This window comes from Hemiscyllium ocellatum, chromosome 15 (assembly GCF_020745735.1).
Source record: "Hemiscyllium ocellatum isolate sHemOce1 chromosome 15, sHemOce1.pat.X.cur, whole genome shotgun sequence".
Lineage (NCBI taxonomy): Eukaryota > Metazoa > Chordata > Chondrichthyes > Orectolobiformes > Hemiscylliidae > Hemiscyllium > Hemiscyllium ocellatum.
Genome location: NC_083415.1, coordinates 52,041,122 through 52,059,547, shown reverse-complemented (window position 1 = coordinate 52,059,547; position 18,426 = coordinate 52,041,122). Strand labels below are relative to the sequence as shown.

General features: G+C 40.9%; 1 protein-coding gene across 1 annotated transcript; it reads left to right on the top strand.

Annotated features, from left to right (window-relative positions):
• Positions 1–9,983: 9,983 nt before the first annotated feature.
• Positions 9,984–15,334, top strand: LOC132822841 (osteoclast stimulatory transmembrane protein-like). Its single transcript, XM_060836215.1, has 2 exons — positions 9,984–11,024; positions 14,813–15,334. Exons 1-2 carry the CDS (start codon positions 9,984–9,986, stop codon positions 15,332–15,334), a joined length of 1,563 nt encoding a protein of 520 aa, XP_060692198.1.
• The last annotated feature ends 3,092 nt before the right edge of the window (positions 15,335–18,426 follow it).

Sequence of the window (18,426 nt, the reverse complement as noted above, 5' to 3'; positions counted from 1 at the left end):
CAAACTTTTTTTAAAGTTACATTCTCAGGTTAACTGTGACAATTGGTGTCAGCACAGATAATATGTTGAAGGTGTTAGCTCCCTGTGTTCTGTTGTCTGTGCCATAATGTTTAGACTGATTCTAATTTTAAAAATGAATTAACAAAAGCTTACATGGATTTATGCAGCTTTTGAGCAAAGTACAATGTAACTCTGCAAGTATAAATTCACCCCACAAATGTATTTGTGTATGTGTGCATGTGAGTTTTTGTGTGTGTGTGTGTGTGTGTGTGTGTGTGTGTGTGTGTGTCTGGGATGGGGGTTGTGAGTGTCTGTGAGAGCAAGTGTATATGTGCGCGTGTGAGTATAAAGGGGTCTAAGTCTGTGAAAGGGTGCATGTGTAAGTGTGGGAGTGTGTGTGTCTGTAGGAGTGTGTGTGTGTATGTCTGGGGTGGGGGGGTTGTGAGTGTCTGTGAGAGAGTGTGTGTGTGTGAGTGTAAAGGGGTCTAAGTCTATGAAGGGTGCTTGTGTGGGTTTGGAAGTTTGTGTGTCTGTAGGAGTGTGTGTAAGTGTCAGTGTGCATGTCTATGTAAAGGTGTGTCTGTGTGTGTATAGGAGTGTGTGTGTGTGTGTGTGTGTAAAGGGGTCTAAGTCTGTGAGAGGGAGCAAATGTGAGTTTGGGGGTGCGTTTGTCAGTAGGAGTGTGTGTAAGTGCCTGTGTGTATATAGGAGTGTGTGTGTGTGTGTGTACGCGCGCGCATGTGTGTAGGAGTGTCCATGTATGTATATGGTGCAATAGTGGTCACCTGTAGTGTGACATGAACCCAAGGTCCCGGTTGAGACCTTCCCTATGGGTATGGAACTTAGCTATCAGCCTCTGCTCAGCCACCTTTTGCTGCTTTCTGTCCCGAAGTCTGTTTTAGAGGATAGTCACCTGAAGGCCCGAGGTTGAACGTCCTGGACCGCTGAAGTGTTCCCCAACTGGGAGGGGACACTTCTGTCTGTTGATTGTTGTACGGTGCCCATTCATTCGTCACCGTAGCCACTGCTTGGTTTCACCAATGTACCATGCCTCAGGGCACACAGGCACTCCAATACACACACACACACACACACACACACACACACACACACACACACACACACACACACACACACACACACACACACACACACACACACACACACACCCTCTCATAGACTTAGACCCCTTTACACTCACACACACACATATACACATTCTCTCACAGTCACTCACAATCCCCCACCCCAGACATACACACATTCCTATACTTGCACATGCATCCTCTCACGTAGACCCCTTTACGCTCGCACACACATATATACACTTTCTCTCACAGACACTCACAACCCCCCACCCCAGGCAGACACACACATACACGTTTGTGGGGTGAATTTGTCCTTGCAGAATTACATTGTACTTTGCTCAAGCACTGCATGAATTCATGTAAGCTTTTATTAATTAATTTTTTAAAATTAGAATCAGTCTAAACATTACAGCATAGACAACAGAACACAGGGGGCTAATACCTTCAACAACGCTCTGAAAGCTAGTGCTTCCTATTAAACCTGTTGGACTATAGCCTGGTGTTGTGTGATTTTTTTAACTTAGTATTGAGTAAGCCCACATTGCAACTTGGAACCTGTGTTGCATAATTGTCACCATGATCATATATGGCGTACACAAATGACCAGATAAATTGTGACAAAAGCTGACACCCACAAATAAGTAGAGAAACTATGGATCAGAAAGAGCTGATCTCATCACTACAGCTGAGTAGAGAAAGACCAATAACGCCAGAAACAGAAAGAGATTAGCAACAACAGTTATCATCGCAGGAGGTGGTATTGTAGTGATAATGTCATTAGACAAGTAATTCAGACCCCCAGATGATTGCTCTGGAGATGTGGGTTTGAATCACACCTTGGTTGGTGATGAATTTGAATTCATTCTGGAATACAAAGTTAGCGCAATAGTGACCATGAAACTACTCTCAATTATTGTTTTTTTTTAAAAGACCCATCTGAATCACTAATGTCCTTTAAAGAAGGAAATCTGTCTTCCTTACCTGGTCTGGACTACATGTGACTTCAGATCTACAGCAATATGGCTGACTCTTAGCTATCCTCTGGGCAATAAATGCTGACCTAGCTGGTGACATCCATATCCCATGAGAATATTTTTATAAAACAGCACTCATCACAGGAATGAACTCCCAAAGAAGAAACATTACCTGAGAAATGAGCAGAAGCCACAGGAAAAGCAAACGACAATGTACGTGTGTGCCAATGCATATGCAGAGACTAACGAGAATGAAGCTGACTGAAATTAATGAATGACAATTTTCTTTTGACCATGTATACTGGGTAACTTGCGTAATTTGTAACTGCAAATGATAGTGCATGCAATTGTTTTTTTAAGATGTGGAGGTGCCGGTGTTGGACTGGGGCAGACAAAGTCAGAAGTCACACAACACCAGGTTATAGTCCAACAAGTTTATTTGAAGTCATAAGATTTTGGTGCACTGCTCCTTAGTCAGGAGAAGTACTGTACTGAGTGTACCAGGTGGTTTGCCATAGTCATGTAACTGTTATCTCTGCTATCAGTGTATCAGGTGGTTTTCCATCATTATGTAACTGTTATCTCTGCTATTAGTGTCCTTGTAGGTGATCTATGAGAGCTGGAAACATTTATGACTTAAAAAAACTGTTATCCAGCTGGATTGGGACTGAATTTAATATGGCTCCACTCCTATCTTTACAATCATAGCTGCGCAATCACCTGCAATGGCTTCTCTTCCTGCTGCCACCTTTGCTGTCCCCAAGTATCAAACCATTGGCTGTCTCCTATTCCTCATCTAAATACTGCCTCTTGGCACCAATGTCTGAAAACACTGCCTCAGTTTTCTCAAGTATATTAATCACACAGAAATCACCTCTTTCAATTCTTCTGCTCTCTTTAACTTATCAGCCTGGTGGTCCAACATCCAGTGCTGAATAAGCAGGATTTTCTTCAAGTTAAGTAATTGAAAGACCAAAGCTATTGTCTTCAGTCCCTGCTAGCTTCTTGAGCCACTGACTGACAGAGGCACAGTTCCAACCTCGGTCATTTTTGACCCCAAGATCAGCTTCTAACTACATACCCAAGGCTTCACTCAAACTATTTCCAATTCAGTAAATCAGCTAACTTGATCCCTGCTTCAGCACATTTACAGCTGCAACTCTCATTCATGTTTTTCTCATTTCCAGACTTCACAATCTTAACACATTCCTGGCCAGACTCTCACATAGCACCCTCATAAACTGGAGGTCATTCTTACTGATTCACACCAAGTCGCATTCACCGATCATCCATGTGCTTGCTGATCTATCATGGTTCCCCATTAAGAAATTCTCTCTCTCCATTTTAAAATTATCATATTTGTTTTCAGATCTCGCTGTGGTCTCCCTATCTTCTGTAGTGTCCTCCAATCCAGGAATTCTTCAAGATGTCTGAGCATATTTAATTCTGCCCACTTGAACATCCCAACTTTAATCACTTGATCCCTAAGACACACTATTAATTCTTTAAACATCTCCACAAACCTTTTATTTTGCCCTCAAGGTAATTCTTAACACCCATCTCTCTGACCACGGGTTTTGGTCTTCCTGTCTAATTTCACCTTGTATGGCTCTGTGCCAAATTATCTTTGCAAAGATCATATGGAACACCTTAGGCCATTTTGTTATTCTGAAATCAGTACACACATGCAAGTGATTGCCATGACAGGAACTAGAGGAGCAAATCTCATTAGACCTATGTAGTTTGGAGATCAGTTTGTCATATTTCTTTCCCCACTGCATGTCCATGACTAGCAACACTCTGTACTGAAAGTGGAACCTCAGGGGGAGAAAATGGGAATACATCATTTAGAAAGAGGACCAGTAATGATTCTATTGAATGGCACAGCAGCTCAGAGGTCAAATTACCTACTGTTGGCCATAGATTTATTTAAAATTAGTGTCACTTGTACCTAAATACAGTGAAAAATGGGGTAATGTCACCAAATTCTGTTGCCACCTTGAATTACAGATTATTACTAAAACTGAAACAAAGTTGAAAGTTCATCTTTCCCTCTCCGCTCCTCCAGACGTCCCCATCCAACATTGTCCCCAGGATCCTGGCAATATGTTCCTTTTATACTGCTAATGACACGTCACTGGGGGTCCCACACCACCTCCGTCTAGCCTATACAGATATAGCCTCCTGTCACAGAAATTAGTTTGTAATGCAAAACAACCTTGAAATATTCAATGGACCTGTGTTGCCTAAAATTGGCATTGTCCAAGGAGAGGAAAGGGACAGAGGATAAACCAGTCACCATACTTATTGTTCATTACCATCCAGTGGCCCCCTTCCACTTCTGCTAATGTACATTTGCAAGGGTTAAGGACTGAATCAAACTTGACCATCCTAGTCCTACAAATCAAACAGACTGATAGGAGTCTCAGCGATGAGTGAGGAAGCAGAGATGGGTTGTGGCTATGAAAAAAATGCAGCTAACTCTTCAAAGGAGAATGAATACAAGCTTACAATATTAAAACCTCTGAGTCTTCATTTAGAACAGTGCAGTATATGCCCTTCAGCCCTTGATGTTGCACCAACCTGTGAAACCAATCCGAAGCCCATCTAACCTACATTATTTCATTCTTGTCCATATGTCTATCCAATGACCACTTAAATGCCCTTAAGGATGATGAGGCTACTAATATTGCAGGCAGTGCGTTGCACACCCCTACTACTCTCTGAGTAAAGAAACCACCTCTGACATCTGTCCTATATCTAAGAGCCCTCAATTTAAAGCTATGTCCCCTCATGCTAGCCATCACCATCTGAGGAAAAAGGGTCTCACTGTCCGCCTTATCAAACCCTCTGTTTATCTTTTATGTCTCAATTGAGTCACCTTTCAATCTTCTCTCTAATGAAAACAGCCTCAAGACCCTCAGTCTTTCCTTGTAAAACCTTCCCTCCATAACAACATCCTAGCAAATTTCCTCTGAACCTGTTCCAAAGCTTCCACGTCCTTCCTATAACACAGTGACCAGAACTGTACGCAATACTCCAAGTGCAACCGCACCAGAGTTTTGTACAGCTGCAGCATGATCTCATAGTTTTGAAATTCAATCCCTCTACCAATAAAATCTAACACACCATATGCCTTCTTCACAACCCTGTCAATTTGGGTGGCAACTTCCAGGGATCTATGGATATGGACACTGAGATCTCTCTTTTCGTCTACACTACCAAGAATCTTACCATCAGCCCACTACTCTGCATTCCTGTTACTCCGACCAAAGTGAATCACCTCAAACCTTTCCACATTAAACTCCATTTGCCAAGCTCTGTAGCTTATCTATGTCTCTCTGTAACCTACAACATCCTTCGGTAATATCCACAACTCTACCAACATTCGTGTCATCTGCAAATTTACTAACCTATCCTTCTATGCCCTCATCCAGGTCATTTATAAAAATACAAACAGCAGTGGATGCAAAACAGATCCTTGTGGTACCCCACTAGTAGCTAAACTCCAGGATAAACATTTCCCATCAACTACCACCTCTTCTTTCAGTTAGCCAATTTCTGATCCAAACCCATGCCTCCATACTTTGTGCAATAGCTCACCGTGGGGAACCTTATCAAATGCTTTACCAAAATCCATATGCACCACATCAACCACTTTACCCTCATCCACCTGTTTGGTCACCTTATCAAAGACCTCAATAAGGTTTGTGAGGTATGTCCTACCCTTCACAAAACCATGTTGACTATCCCTAATCAACTTATTCCTTTCTAGATGATAATAAATCTTTTCTCTCATAACATTTTCCAATGCTTTACACACAACTGAAATATGGCTCTCTGGTCTATAATTACCAGGGTCGTCTCTACTCCCCTTCTTGAGCAAGGGGACAACATTTGCTCTCCTCCAATCTTCTGACACTATTCCTGTGTGCAATGACGACATAAAAATCAAAGCCAAAGGCTCGGCAATCTCCTCTCTCTCTCCCAGAGGTTCCTTAAATAAGTTCCCTGGGCTGGATGGGATTTATCTACTTTCTCACTTTCCAGAATTACTAACATCTCCTCCTGATGAGCCTCAATCCCAACTAGTCTAGTAGCCTGTATCTCAGTACAGTATTATCTTCAACAACATTTACATTTGTGGTTTGAACAATTCATTATCTGTGATCACTGCTTAAGGCTGAGAAGCTGAAGATAATAAAGGGAGTTTTTTTCAACTAAAAATAACACTGTTTTTCTCTTAGTTGTTGCAATAAACATATTTCACATCTGTTCAAATGATACCAATCTATTATATACAGCTACTGCTCACAAAAACAAGCCACTACCTTACCTTACCATTTGGAGAGAGACTGGTATGTAGGAAATGCTTCTTAGACACTGCTGAATAATCTGTTTGTTCATGCTGCATGTAAAAATTTAAAAATTAATTAACAAATAATGATTTAGTGGTTAATATAGTTAGCCCTGTACCTTATCTGTATTGCAAATAGGAATTGTAGATAAACTGACTGAGAGGTCTTTTGGTGACATGAATAATATCCCCGCCGCTGAGTCAGATACTCAGACCAGGACTTGATGGTCAAGGAAGGTGCATTCTTAACAGATTGGTATCCTGATAGTGTTAGCTCATACATCAGTCCAACATTTGCCACTGGCAGGTAGTAAGATCAGATCTTCCTGATCACAGCTGTGTGGTGGAAAGAAATGGGAATCTCTACCATCATTGTCTCTTCCTCCACGTTACAAGATGCATGTACAAGAGTATGTTGCCATTGTGTGTGTGTGTGTGTGTGTGTGTGTTTGGGGTGGGGGGGGGGCATTGGATCAGTCAACTGGATGGCTAGTTTGGATCAAATTGGTGCACATAGAGGGGGTCTGATCCCCATTCCTGCTGGGTTAGACTCAGGGCTTGCCTCTTCATCCTGCCTGTAGTTCAGTGGGGGACCCATATTTTGGCAGAGAGCTGTGAAGAAAATAACTTGGGGTCTTCTTTCTGGCATTACAGAGCTGCATTTTGTGATCAACTGTTGACTGTAAATTCATTAGAGCATCCTGAGGTTGAGAAAGATGTTCATGAAGCACAAGCCATTCTTGCGTTTCACATTTTTGACCAGACATGTATGTATAAAGTAGACAAAGGTGGGCAATCATATACAATCCAATGTAAAAACAAGCCTTGGAATTAGTCTCTCTGATAATAGCAAATGATCACTCAACATGGGTCATAAAGAAGTATTCCGGGTATTAATTTAATAGAGGATAAGTACATTTACTTTACCAACTATACTAAAGTAGCAAACTAAGGGATGTCAAACTGTACAGGATATTGGTTAGGCCACTTTTGGAATATTGTGTGCAATTCTGGTCTCCCTCCTATTGGAAAAATGTTGCGAAACTTGAAAGGGTACATAAAAGATGTACAAGAATGTTGCCAGGGTTGGAGGATTTGAGCCGAGAGTGTGGTGTTGGAAAAGCACAGCAGGTCAGGCAGCATCCAAGGAGCAGGAGAATCTATGTTTCAGGCAAGAGCCCTTCATCAGTATAAAAATAATAGATGCTCATTTCTGATCATGGGCTTATGCCCAAAATGTCGATTCTGCTGATCCGCAGATGCTGCCTGACCTGCTGTACTTGTCCAGCACCACTCTCTTGGCTCTGATCTCCAACATCTGCAGTCCTCACTTTCTTCTGGGTGATTTGAGCTACAGAGAGAGAGGCTGAATAGGCTGCAGCTATTTTCCCTGGACTGTCAGAGGCTGAGGGGTGACCTTATAAAATCATGAGGGGCATGGATAGGATAAATAGATAAGGTCTTTTCCCCGAGGTCGGCAAGTCCAAAACTAGAGGGCATAGATTTAAGTTCAGAGGAGAAAGACCTAAAAGAGACCTAAGGGGCAACGTTTCATGCAGAAGGTGGTGCGTGTATGGAATGATCTGCCAGAGGAAGTGGTGGGGACTGGTACAATTACAACATTTAAAAGGTATCTGGATGGGTATATGAATAGGAAGGGTTTGGAGGGATATGGGCCATGTGCTGGCAAATGGGACTAGATTAGTTTTGGATATCTGGTTGACATGGACAAGTTGGAGTGAAGGGTCCGTTTCTGTGCTGCACATCTCTTTGACTCTGTGACTCCAATTGATAACATACAGTGTACTCAATGCAGACATAAAAACAAGAATTTCTATCATAATTTTCATGATTTTGGAACATCTCAAAGTGCTTCCCAACCAATTAGGTGTTTGTTTTAAAATGTAGCTACAGTTGTCTAGAAAATGCAGTAGTTGGGTTATGCACAGAAAGATCCCATAGTTCACATGGATATTTTGATGATGTGGTTGAGGAGTAAATATTGGACATGGCTCAGGGAAGAACTGTGCAGCTTTTCTCCAAATAGAGCCATGAATTGTTTTTTATATCCATCTAATGTCTGATTGAAAAGCTGGCAAGTCTGAGAGTGTCCCCTGCAGTGCGCAGGTATGTCAGCCTGGGTTATGTGCTCAGATCTCTACAATGGGACTTGAATCAACTTCATGCTAGAATGGGTTACTATTGAGCCATGACTGGTACATTGCAATTATATATCATGTAAAACATCCTTCAGAAACATCTCAAGTAGTTCTTGCAATGTAATGAATTTCATTGAAATGAGTGTAACATGGGTTAATTACATCACAGACAAATATGCAATGTATTTTGTTCACATTCAATATGTAAACAAACACAGGCAATAGCCAATTTGCTCCCAGATAATCATACAAATGTAAACCCATTTCCAACTTACCATTAGATCTTTCACTTGGATTTCTAATAGTGAAAATCCTTAACAAAAATACAGTACTCAAAATGTTGTTTTTCAACTGAAAAACGTCAGGGTTATTTTCAAATGACAATGCACATCTGAGAGATAAAGGAAGACTTGCATTAATAATAAAGCACATTTCCTGACTTCAGGACATCCAAGAATAATGTATAAATAATTAGGAACTTATAAAGTGGAGTCACTGGCGTAATGTCAGAAACATGGCAGCCAATTTATATACAGTTAGATCCCACAGAGAACAAGGAAGTGATAATAAGTTAATTTCCTCTAAACACAGTTAAAAATCACACAACACCAGGTTATAGTCCAACAGGTTTAATTGGAAGCACACTAGCTTTCGGAGCATCGCTCCTTCATCAGGTGGTCAGCGTCGCTCCGAAAGCTAGTGTGCTTCCAACTAAACCTGTTGGACTATAACCTGGTGTTGTGTGATTTTTAACTTTGTACACCCCAATCCAACACCGGCATCTCCAAATTATGACCTCTAAACATGCTTGTTAGAAGTTAAAAATTGGCCAGGATACTGAAGAATAGCTATCAGTTCTTCCTTTAAACATTGCCATTGAGACTTTTACATCCAACTCAGAAAGGAGATAGCATCTATCTTGGTTAAATATATCATCCTAATTGAAAATCACCATGTGCAGCTCTCTCTTAGAATGCCACTGATGTGTCACCTTAGGTTTTGAGTTCAAGTCTCAGGAGTGAGCTTTATCAGAAGGCTATGGAAACTTTGAGGTAAGAGGACTACCAGCTAAACAATAGCTGAGAGTTCTAATACTGTTCAAGTCTAAATACATGCTAGAATGCTGTAAGATCATTATCTAGTAGGTAAAAACAATGACTGCAGATGCTGGAAACCAGATTCTGGATTAGAGTGGTGCTGGAAAAGCACAGCAGTTCAGGCAGCATCTGAGGAGCAGTAAAATTGACGTTTTGGGCAAAAGCCCTTCATCAGGAATACAGACAGAGTGCCTGAAGGGTGGAGAGATAAATCTCCAGCACCACTCTAATCCAGTATGTAGTAGGTAATAACGGCCCAAAAGACCTGAAATAATTTCTGTTTTTCTTCTCTCTACAGTCTCTGCAAGATGGCTGCCTGTTTAAATATTCTCAATACTTTGCGCACTTGTTTGGCCAGGATACAACGCCAGTTGAGGTATTCTTGGTCCATCTATTCCAAGCCTACCCCAGGCAACATTAAAGAGCTTTTCATCCTGTTCCTATTCTGTTTGAGTATTGCTAGTGCTGCTGGTGGTCTTTTATATTATTGGATGTCTCACTCACTCCATTACAAAGATGATCTATCTGGTGTAGTTGGAGGCAGCCTTACCGCCATTGTTGCACTGCTTCTGTTTCTGGTGCATCCTGCCCGGTGTGCTTTCACTTTGCTTATACCAACACTGGGCACCAAACAGGGTCGGAAATTGCTTGTATCTGGAATATATTTACTCATCGCAGCGAATGTTATTCCAAACATTGTCCAAAATATCAAGATGTTACTAGAACTTTGTCAGTGTATTATGAGGAGTGCAACAGAGAACATTTTAAATTCTACTCAAGTAGTATCGCACCTAACAACTGCTTTGAAAGTTGGCAACATAGATAAGATTTTATCACTTTTAAGCTTAGACTTAAACTATGAGCCAGATATAGACTACAAGCATATTGAAAATACTTTGACAAAAGTCAATCAAGACATAAACAGTGATTTTCATAAAATACAACTATGGATGGATCGGGCCACGATGTTGGTTAACAGAGCTCTTGCTGGCTTCCTCTTCTTTAATCTGATTGCAGCATCGCTTTGGTACTTGTCTCGTTACCTGACCGATCTAGAATTTGACAACAACTACCTCACCAGGAACTTGGAGAAACTGGCGAAGAGCAACCCCAGTGATTGTGACAAGTTCCTAGCTGCTGCTGGAAAGTTAACAAAAACAACAGGACTGAAGCTGTCTCAAAACGAAAAGAAAAAGTGTCTGATACGCATGACAGTGGTCACTATTAACCTAGTACTGACTGCAGCAGTAATAGCAGCAGATTATGGCATCTTCCACCTCGTTAGCAGCCTCACAATGTGGACAGAGAATGTTCCGTGTTTATCTGTGTTCATTGATTTCAAGTTTCTGGTGAGTTGAAATCTGCTTGGTACACATGAGATGAGATTCAGGACTAATCGGTTTTACAGAGCTTTGGCTGGAGAAAGTGTACAGGACTCTGGGTTTTCTTCAAGTATTGATAAACTTTGACATCTAAGCAGATCAATGAAACTGGAAATTAGTGTAACATCTCAGCCAAGAGATATCAGCTCATAGAAGCACACAGTAGGGATGTGGCCCTTTGGCCCATTTAGTCTACACCAACAAAAATATATTATAATCTACACAAGATTACTATCTACACTATATTACTATCTACACTAGCCCCACTTTCCTGCACTAGCCTAAAGCAATTCCTTCAATTTAGCAGTTCAGTCAGGTTAATCTATATATTCAGGTTATAGAATGGATTGCTAAAGCTCCCATCAAATGAAGAGACCCAGTGCATGAACCTCAGTGACGTCCTTGGCTAGAGAGATAACCATTAGAAAATGGGGAGCACCATATATCAGATGGACTAATGCCCATGTGAAACACAGAATAAAGCGGAAACCGCCAATACTCAGCAGGTCAGGCAACATCTGTAGAGGAGAGGAACAGAAACTTTCATCAGAACTGAGAAAAATTAGAGAGGTAATAGGCGAGGGGGGGGGGGTCAAAGAAAAAAAAAGTACAGCACAGGAACAGGCCCTTTGCCCTATCAACACTATGTTGATATGATGCCTTTCAAAACTAAAAACCTTTTGGTTCTACATGGTTCATATCTCTCTATTCCCTGCCTATTCATATATCTGTCAAATTGCCTCTTAAACATTGTTATTGAATCCACCTCCACTACCTCCTCTGGCAGCACATTCCAGGCACTTAGCACTGTGTAAAAAAAGTTCCTCTCACATCTCCTTTAAACTTTTACCCCCCTTTTGCCTTAAACCTAGCTCCCCTAGTAATTGGCATTTCTACCCTGGGAAGAAGACTCCCACTACCTATTCTATCCATGCCTCTCATAATTTTGCAAACTTTTATCTGATCACCCCTCAACCTTTGACGAACAAGTCTGTGTGAGGAAAACAGGAGAGATTGAATGATGGAAGATTTAGGATCGCGAGAATGGTGATGGAGGCAACAAATGAAAGAAAAACCTTTAGATGAGACTTGAACAGATGCATTGCTGACTGGAAGCAACAATAAAAGAAAACAAAGCCAAGTATGCAAAGAAAGGAAACAAATTGGGGAAAGGGAGGCAGAAACAGAGTTTATTGCCTGAAATAACTAATCTGAATATTGTTGAGTTCACCTGTTCTAATGCAGATCATTTGTTTCTTTTCACACCCCTTTTCCATTTCCCTTTGATCCTGAAGGATTAACACTCTGTCATTGAATCTTTCACCTTGTCATAGACGTTCCTTCTGTCTTTGTCTCACCTACTCCTTACTCAAAACTGATACCATCTCCTGGTTCTGAGGAAAGTCAGCTGACCTGAAATATTAACTCTGTTTCTCCCTTCAAACAAGTTGCCAGCCCCACTGAATCTTTCCAACATTATCGTGTGACCTTCTCCACCCTTAATCTCCGGTTGTCACAGGGAGTGAACATTGTGTCAGAATGAGACTCCTCTGTTTTGGCTTAAGTTCTTTTACACAATTCGGATTTTTCTGCTTTTCTGTAGCTGTTTGCGCAGTGCTGAGCCACAGTGTGATCCACACTGAACACTGGTGCAGAGGAAGCTAAGAATAGATGTCAGGAGTTTTAAAATCAGGAACGATTCAATTTAAATGTTTTTAAGGCAATCTGGCACCAATGAATAGTGAGAAGGCAGATATTTGAAGGAATTGCTTAAAAGATTTGATTAGATTAGATTCCCTACAGTGTGGAAACAGGCCCTTTGGCCAAACAAGTCCACACCAACCCTCCGAAGAGTAACCCACCCAGACCTTACATTTACCCCTGACTAATGCAGCTATAGGGCAATTTAGCATGGCAATTCACCTAACCTGCACATCTTTGGGTTGTGGGGGGAAAACCGGAGCACCCGGATGAAACCCACAAAGACATGGGGAGAACATGCAAACTCCACATAGACAGTCACCCGAGGCGGGAAATGAACCCGGGTCCCTGGCGCTGTGAGGTAGCAGTGCTAACCACTGGGATCTAAGGTGATAAATGAAATAGTTTTTATTGGTGAGGCATGTGGTTAGAATTTAGAATGCATTGACTGATAGGATAGTGGAAACATATTCAATAGCAACTTTCAACAGAGAATTAGATAAATATTTGAAGAAATAAAGTATGGATGTGAGCAAAGAATCAGGGAAAAGGATTAACTGGAATATAAACAGAAATTTTGCAGAAACCCCAGAAGTCTGGTAGAATCTGTAGAGAATGAAACAGTCAGTGTTCGAGTCCTGTGACCCTTTGTGAGAACAGAAGGGTACTGGACTTGGAACATTAACTCTAATGTTCTCTCCACAGATGTTGCCCCAACCTGCCGGGTTTCTCTGTCTGTAAAGATTGGCACCAGGTGGATCACATTGACTGAGAGAGCCTATGTTGGGGTTGTTAACCTGTTCCAGTCAGGAAACCCTGGCTGACCAATATAGAACTGGGATTTGAGGTTTGCCCTCATTTCCCTCAAAACTGGTTGAATGGTGGGGTTTGGGACCTGGCTTTGCCATTCCTCTCCCTTGTAAAAAGTGCTGTTTCTTTGTATCTAGTGTCAATGTTAATTGTTTTGTAAGCTGTGTATTGTTTAATAAAATTTACAATATATATAATAAGGGGACACCACTTTTGGGCGGTAGTGTGGGGTAAAAAGAAAACACAATGAACAGGATATTTAGAATTTCCTCAGATCAGGGGACTGACTCTGAGCTGGCTGGTCACAGCCAGGGTACTGAGGGGGAAAAGGGTCCCTTGACCAAGAGGCATTACCTTGCTCATTTAAAAACAAATAATCAGGGGACAATAGGGGAGCCAATGGCCTGTTAATATTGGTGGACCATTACTCCAGAGATCCAGGTAACATTCTGGGAACCCTGCCACTGTAGATGGTGAAATTTGAATTCAATTAAAAATCTAGAAGAGTCTAATGTTGATCACAAATCCATTGTTGGGGAAATATAATCGGGGATTTAAAATCCCCTCAATTCAAGGGCTGAATCCAAGCTGATTGGCCACAGCCAGTGTACTGTGCATAAGTAAACACGTAAATGGTGACTTGGTGATGGGATACTGGCTTCAGTGCAGTTATTTCACCAGTGTCCACTGTTTCACGGATTTCTAGAGGGATTAACTGGGCTGTTCTTTGCAAGAGCCAGCACAAGCTCAATATGTGAATAGATCTCTTCTTTTAAATTCCATACACTGACAGATTGCACCATTGCAGCAGAACATGCAAATTTCTGTGTGTGTGTGTGTGTGTGTGTATATATATATATATAATTCCACGTATTTTTCTAGTCAATCAGTTAAGAGATGTTATCAGACTTGTCTGGAGCAGGTGGATTTGAACTTGAGCCTCTTGGCTGTTTGCACTTCTCAATGATCCTTTGAAGCAATATTTTTCCTTCCAGCACTAATATCCCCCACCTTGATGATTCTATTGCATGGTAGCTTCCTCTATGGTTGTCTGTATACAACACACAAATCCTGCTGTGAAAATGCAATGTTAAAAACCCCCTTTTTTTTCCTGTCTCTGTATAAATGGCAAAGAAATTTCAATTATTTACCAGATCAACCACCAGTAGATTTTACCAAAATTCATATCTTTAATGTCTCACATTTAGATACAGGTTATAAAAAAGTTCATTTTCTTCCTCCAGGTAAACTTCAGGACTATACTTACAGGGAATCGAACTATAGTAAATATTAATCATGAAGTACCCTGGAAGTACAACCTGGTCCCTACTGACTGTGTAAAGAAGCCAGTTCCTCCAGATATGCAAGTAATATTTTTCATCAGTGGCATGTATGTTTTTATTTACTTTATGGCAGCATTGGATGCTTATGTAGTTCGCATATGTAGGAAAATTGCAGCCTCATTTTTTCAGAAGCATGAGAAAGAAAGAATTTATTATTTGTATCAGACAATTTTGAAGGAATACAAAAAAGATGGCGATGCAGTATGTTTAAACTCCGCTGAACCATTCGTGGGAGGTGCCAGAGAGAAATATTGGGCTGAACATGGAGACGGAGGCTTTCCACAGCATTTGCAGGGAAATAGAGGATCACCTCAGCCAGGGATGGAACCTGAAACTCTCGAAATGGCCAGTCACACAACAATGAATGCGGCCTTTTGGAATTTGGAAGACAATGATGAGGAAGAGACGAACCTTAACAATTAAGATGATAAGCTTCTATTGAACAATATATCATTTCGGACAGACAGTAGGGAAGGTGCTTTTCATTGAAACCAAACCATCCTCCTCATACATCTCCAATGAAAACATCTACTCTTTTTAAACTATAAAAGCTTTCATCTCCAATGAAGATGTGATATTGCCACTTCTGTAATGTTACTGCTGTGAAAACGTCCCAGACTGATTAACTTGATTGACATAATCAGCTGTCAAGATTCAGAATGGCTCAACTGCAGGAAAATAAGCTGTACACTAAGACTGCATTTTTAATATTCATCGATAACCCTCAAAGCATTTTTCTGAAGACATGCTCTGTTGTTTCATTTATGATTTGGAGATGCCGGTGTTGGACTGGGGTGTACACAGTTAAAAATCACACAACACCAGGTTATATTCTAACAGGTTTAATTGGAAGCACACTAGCTTTCAGAGCGACGCTCCTTCATCAGGTGATTGTGGAGGGCTCGATCGTAACAGAATTTATAGCAAAAATTTGCAGTGTGATGTAACTGAAATTATACATTGAAAAACTGATTGTCTGTTAAGCCTTTCATCTGTTAGAATACAGTGACAGTTTCACTTCTTTCATGTGTAAATCACAAAACCCTTCTTTTTAAAGTTGCATTCTCAGGTTAGCTGCTAACAATGGTGATAGCTAGACAATATGTTGAAGGTGTTGGCCCCCTGTGTTCTCTGTCTGTGACCTGATGTTTAGATTGATTCTAATCTAATAAGTGAGATAACAGTGTTTTACATAAATTCATGCAGTTTTTGAGTTCAGAATTCTACATGAATATATGCAGTTTTTGAGCAAAGTGCAATATAACTCTGCAATAAAAATTCACCACACAAAACATTATGTGTGCATGTGGGTCTTTGTGTGTGTCTGTCTGTCTGGGGTGGGGTTGTGAGTGAGAGAGAGTGTGTGTGTGTATGTGTAGCGGGTGCAGAGTGTCTTAAGTCTGCGAGGGGGTGCATGTGTGAGCGTGGGAGTGTGTGTGTCTATAAGGGTGTGTGTGGGTCTCTGTGTGCGCGTCTGTGTGTACCTGAGAGTGTGTGTGTGTAGGAATATCTGTGTTGTGGAATGCAATGGTGATCACCTGTAACGTGACATGAACCCAAGGTCCCAGTTGAGGCCCTCCCTATGGGTACCGAAATTAGCTATCAGCCTCTGCTCGGCCACTTTCCTCAGCAGACACATACACTCCCACGCTCACACATGCACCCCCTCGCAGACTTAAGACACTCTGCACCCACCACACACACACACACACAACCCCAGACAGACACACACACAGAGACAAAGACCCACATACACACATATATTTTGTGTGGTGATTTTTTATTGCAGAGTTACATTGCTCTTTGCTCAAAAATTGCATATATTCATGTAGAATTCTAGAGCTCAAAAACTGCATGAATTTATGTAAAACACTGCTATCTCACTTATTAGATTAGAATCAATCTAAACATCAGGTCACAGACAGAGAACACAGGGGGCCAACACCTTCAACATATTGTCTAGCTATCACTATTGTTAGCAGCTAACCCGAGAATGCAACTTTAAAAAGAAGGGTTTTGTGAGTTACACATGAAAGAAACAAAACTATCACTGTATTTTAACAGATGAAAGGCTTAACAGACAATCAATTTTTCAATGTATAATTTCAGTTACATCACACTGCAAATTTTTGCTATAAATTCTGTTATGATCGAGCCATCCACAATCACCTGATGAAGGAGCGTCGCTCCGAAAGCTAGTGTGCTTCCAATTAAACCTGTTGGACTATAACCTGGTGTTGTTTCATTTAGTTTGCTTCAATTTTGCTGAACGACAATTGTATCTAAATCCAAGCAGGTTCCACTGTAAAAAGCTGAAAATGTGTTGCTAGTCAAAGCACAGCAGGCCAGGCAGCATCTCAGGAATAGGGAATTCAACGTTTCGAGCATAAGCCCTTCATCAGGGCTTATGCTCGAAACGTCGAATTCCCTATTCCTGAGATGCTGCCTGGCCTGCTGTGCTTTGACCAGCAACACATTTTCAGCTGTGATCTCCAGCATCTGCAGACCTCATTTTTTACTCCACTGTAAAAAGCCCCTCTCACCAAAATTAATCTTTTGCTTGACAATCATTTGTGAAGTGTCTTATTTTGTATCAATAAAGTTGCATTTTAATATAAAATTTCCACCTCTCCATTTACACCAATGTGAACTTACTTTAATAATTTATTACATAATCATATGATGTTAGTTTACACATTTAGCCATTAGATGGATGTATCATGTTTATCAGAATTCAGTTGCTCTGCAACATGCTATATTTTTACATCATAAAACATAGGCTCAAATCTTCCAGAGACTGGTTTTACACCCTGACCCCGGGGGAAGTTTCCTAAATCATTCTGGTTCCAGACAGGATACCCTAATTGTTAAAGGTGAGGACTTCCCATCTTTATTCACCTCTCCCACTGCCCTCCTCCTCAGCTGATGACAGGTAGGTTGATTTAAAAATGGATCCTATTCCTTTTCCCCAGACCCAAATGAACTTTTGTTTTAAAAGGACCCAAGGAACTATTTTGGAAGTTCAAATTCAAACCAAGGTTTCTTGAACCATCAAAAGAATGAGTTAATTATTCACCAAATACAAGAAGAATTAGTAACACAACACACGTAAATATAATTTATAACTAAGAGGGTCCAAAGGATAAAAGTCACAACAAATTGTTTACTGAATTATTCACAACATTCACAATTATATAGTTGACTGTTGCAGACTGCAGTGGAGGTTACTGGTAACATTGACATTGTTTGTTAAACAATGAATTTCACAATCCTTAATTTTGCTGATGGTTGAAATTCTGTAGTCTTAGCTCCTTTCGCCAACGATTGCCACTCACGATAAGAGTGAGACCATATGTTATCCTGTTTCCTTTTGTCTGGCTGAAAGCCAGCTCATTTTTAGAGTGAGCGAATCTCTTTTACATGCAACTCCCAGGTACAGGGGATAGCATATTATGAATGTCACAGTCAAAAATCTAACACTCAAACGCAGGCTGGTACATTAGAACATTCAACCA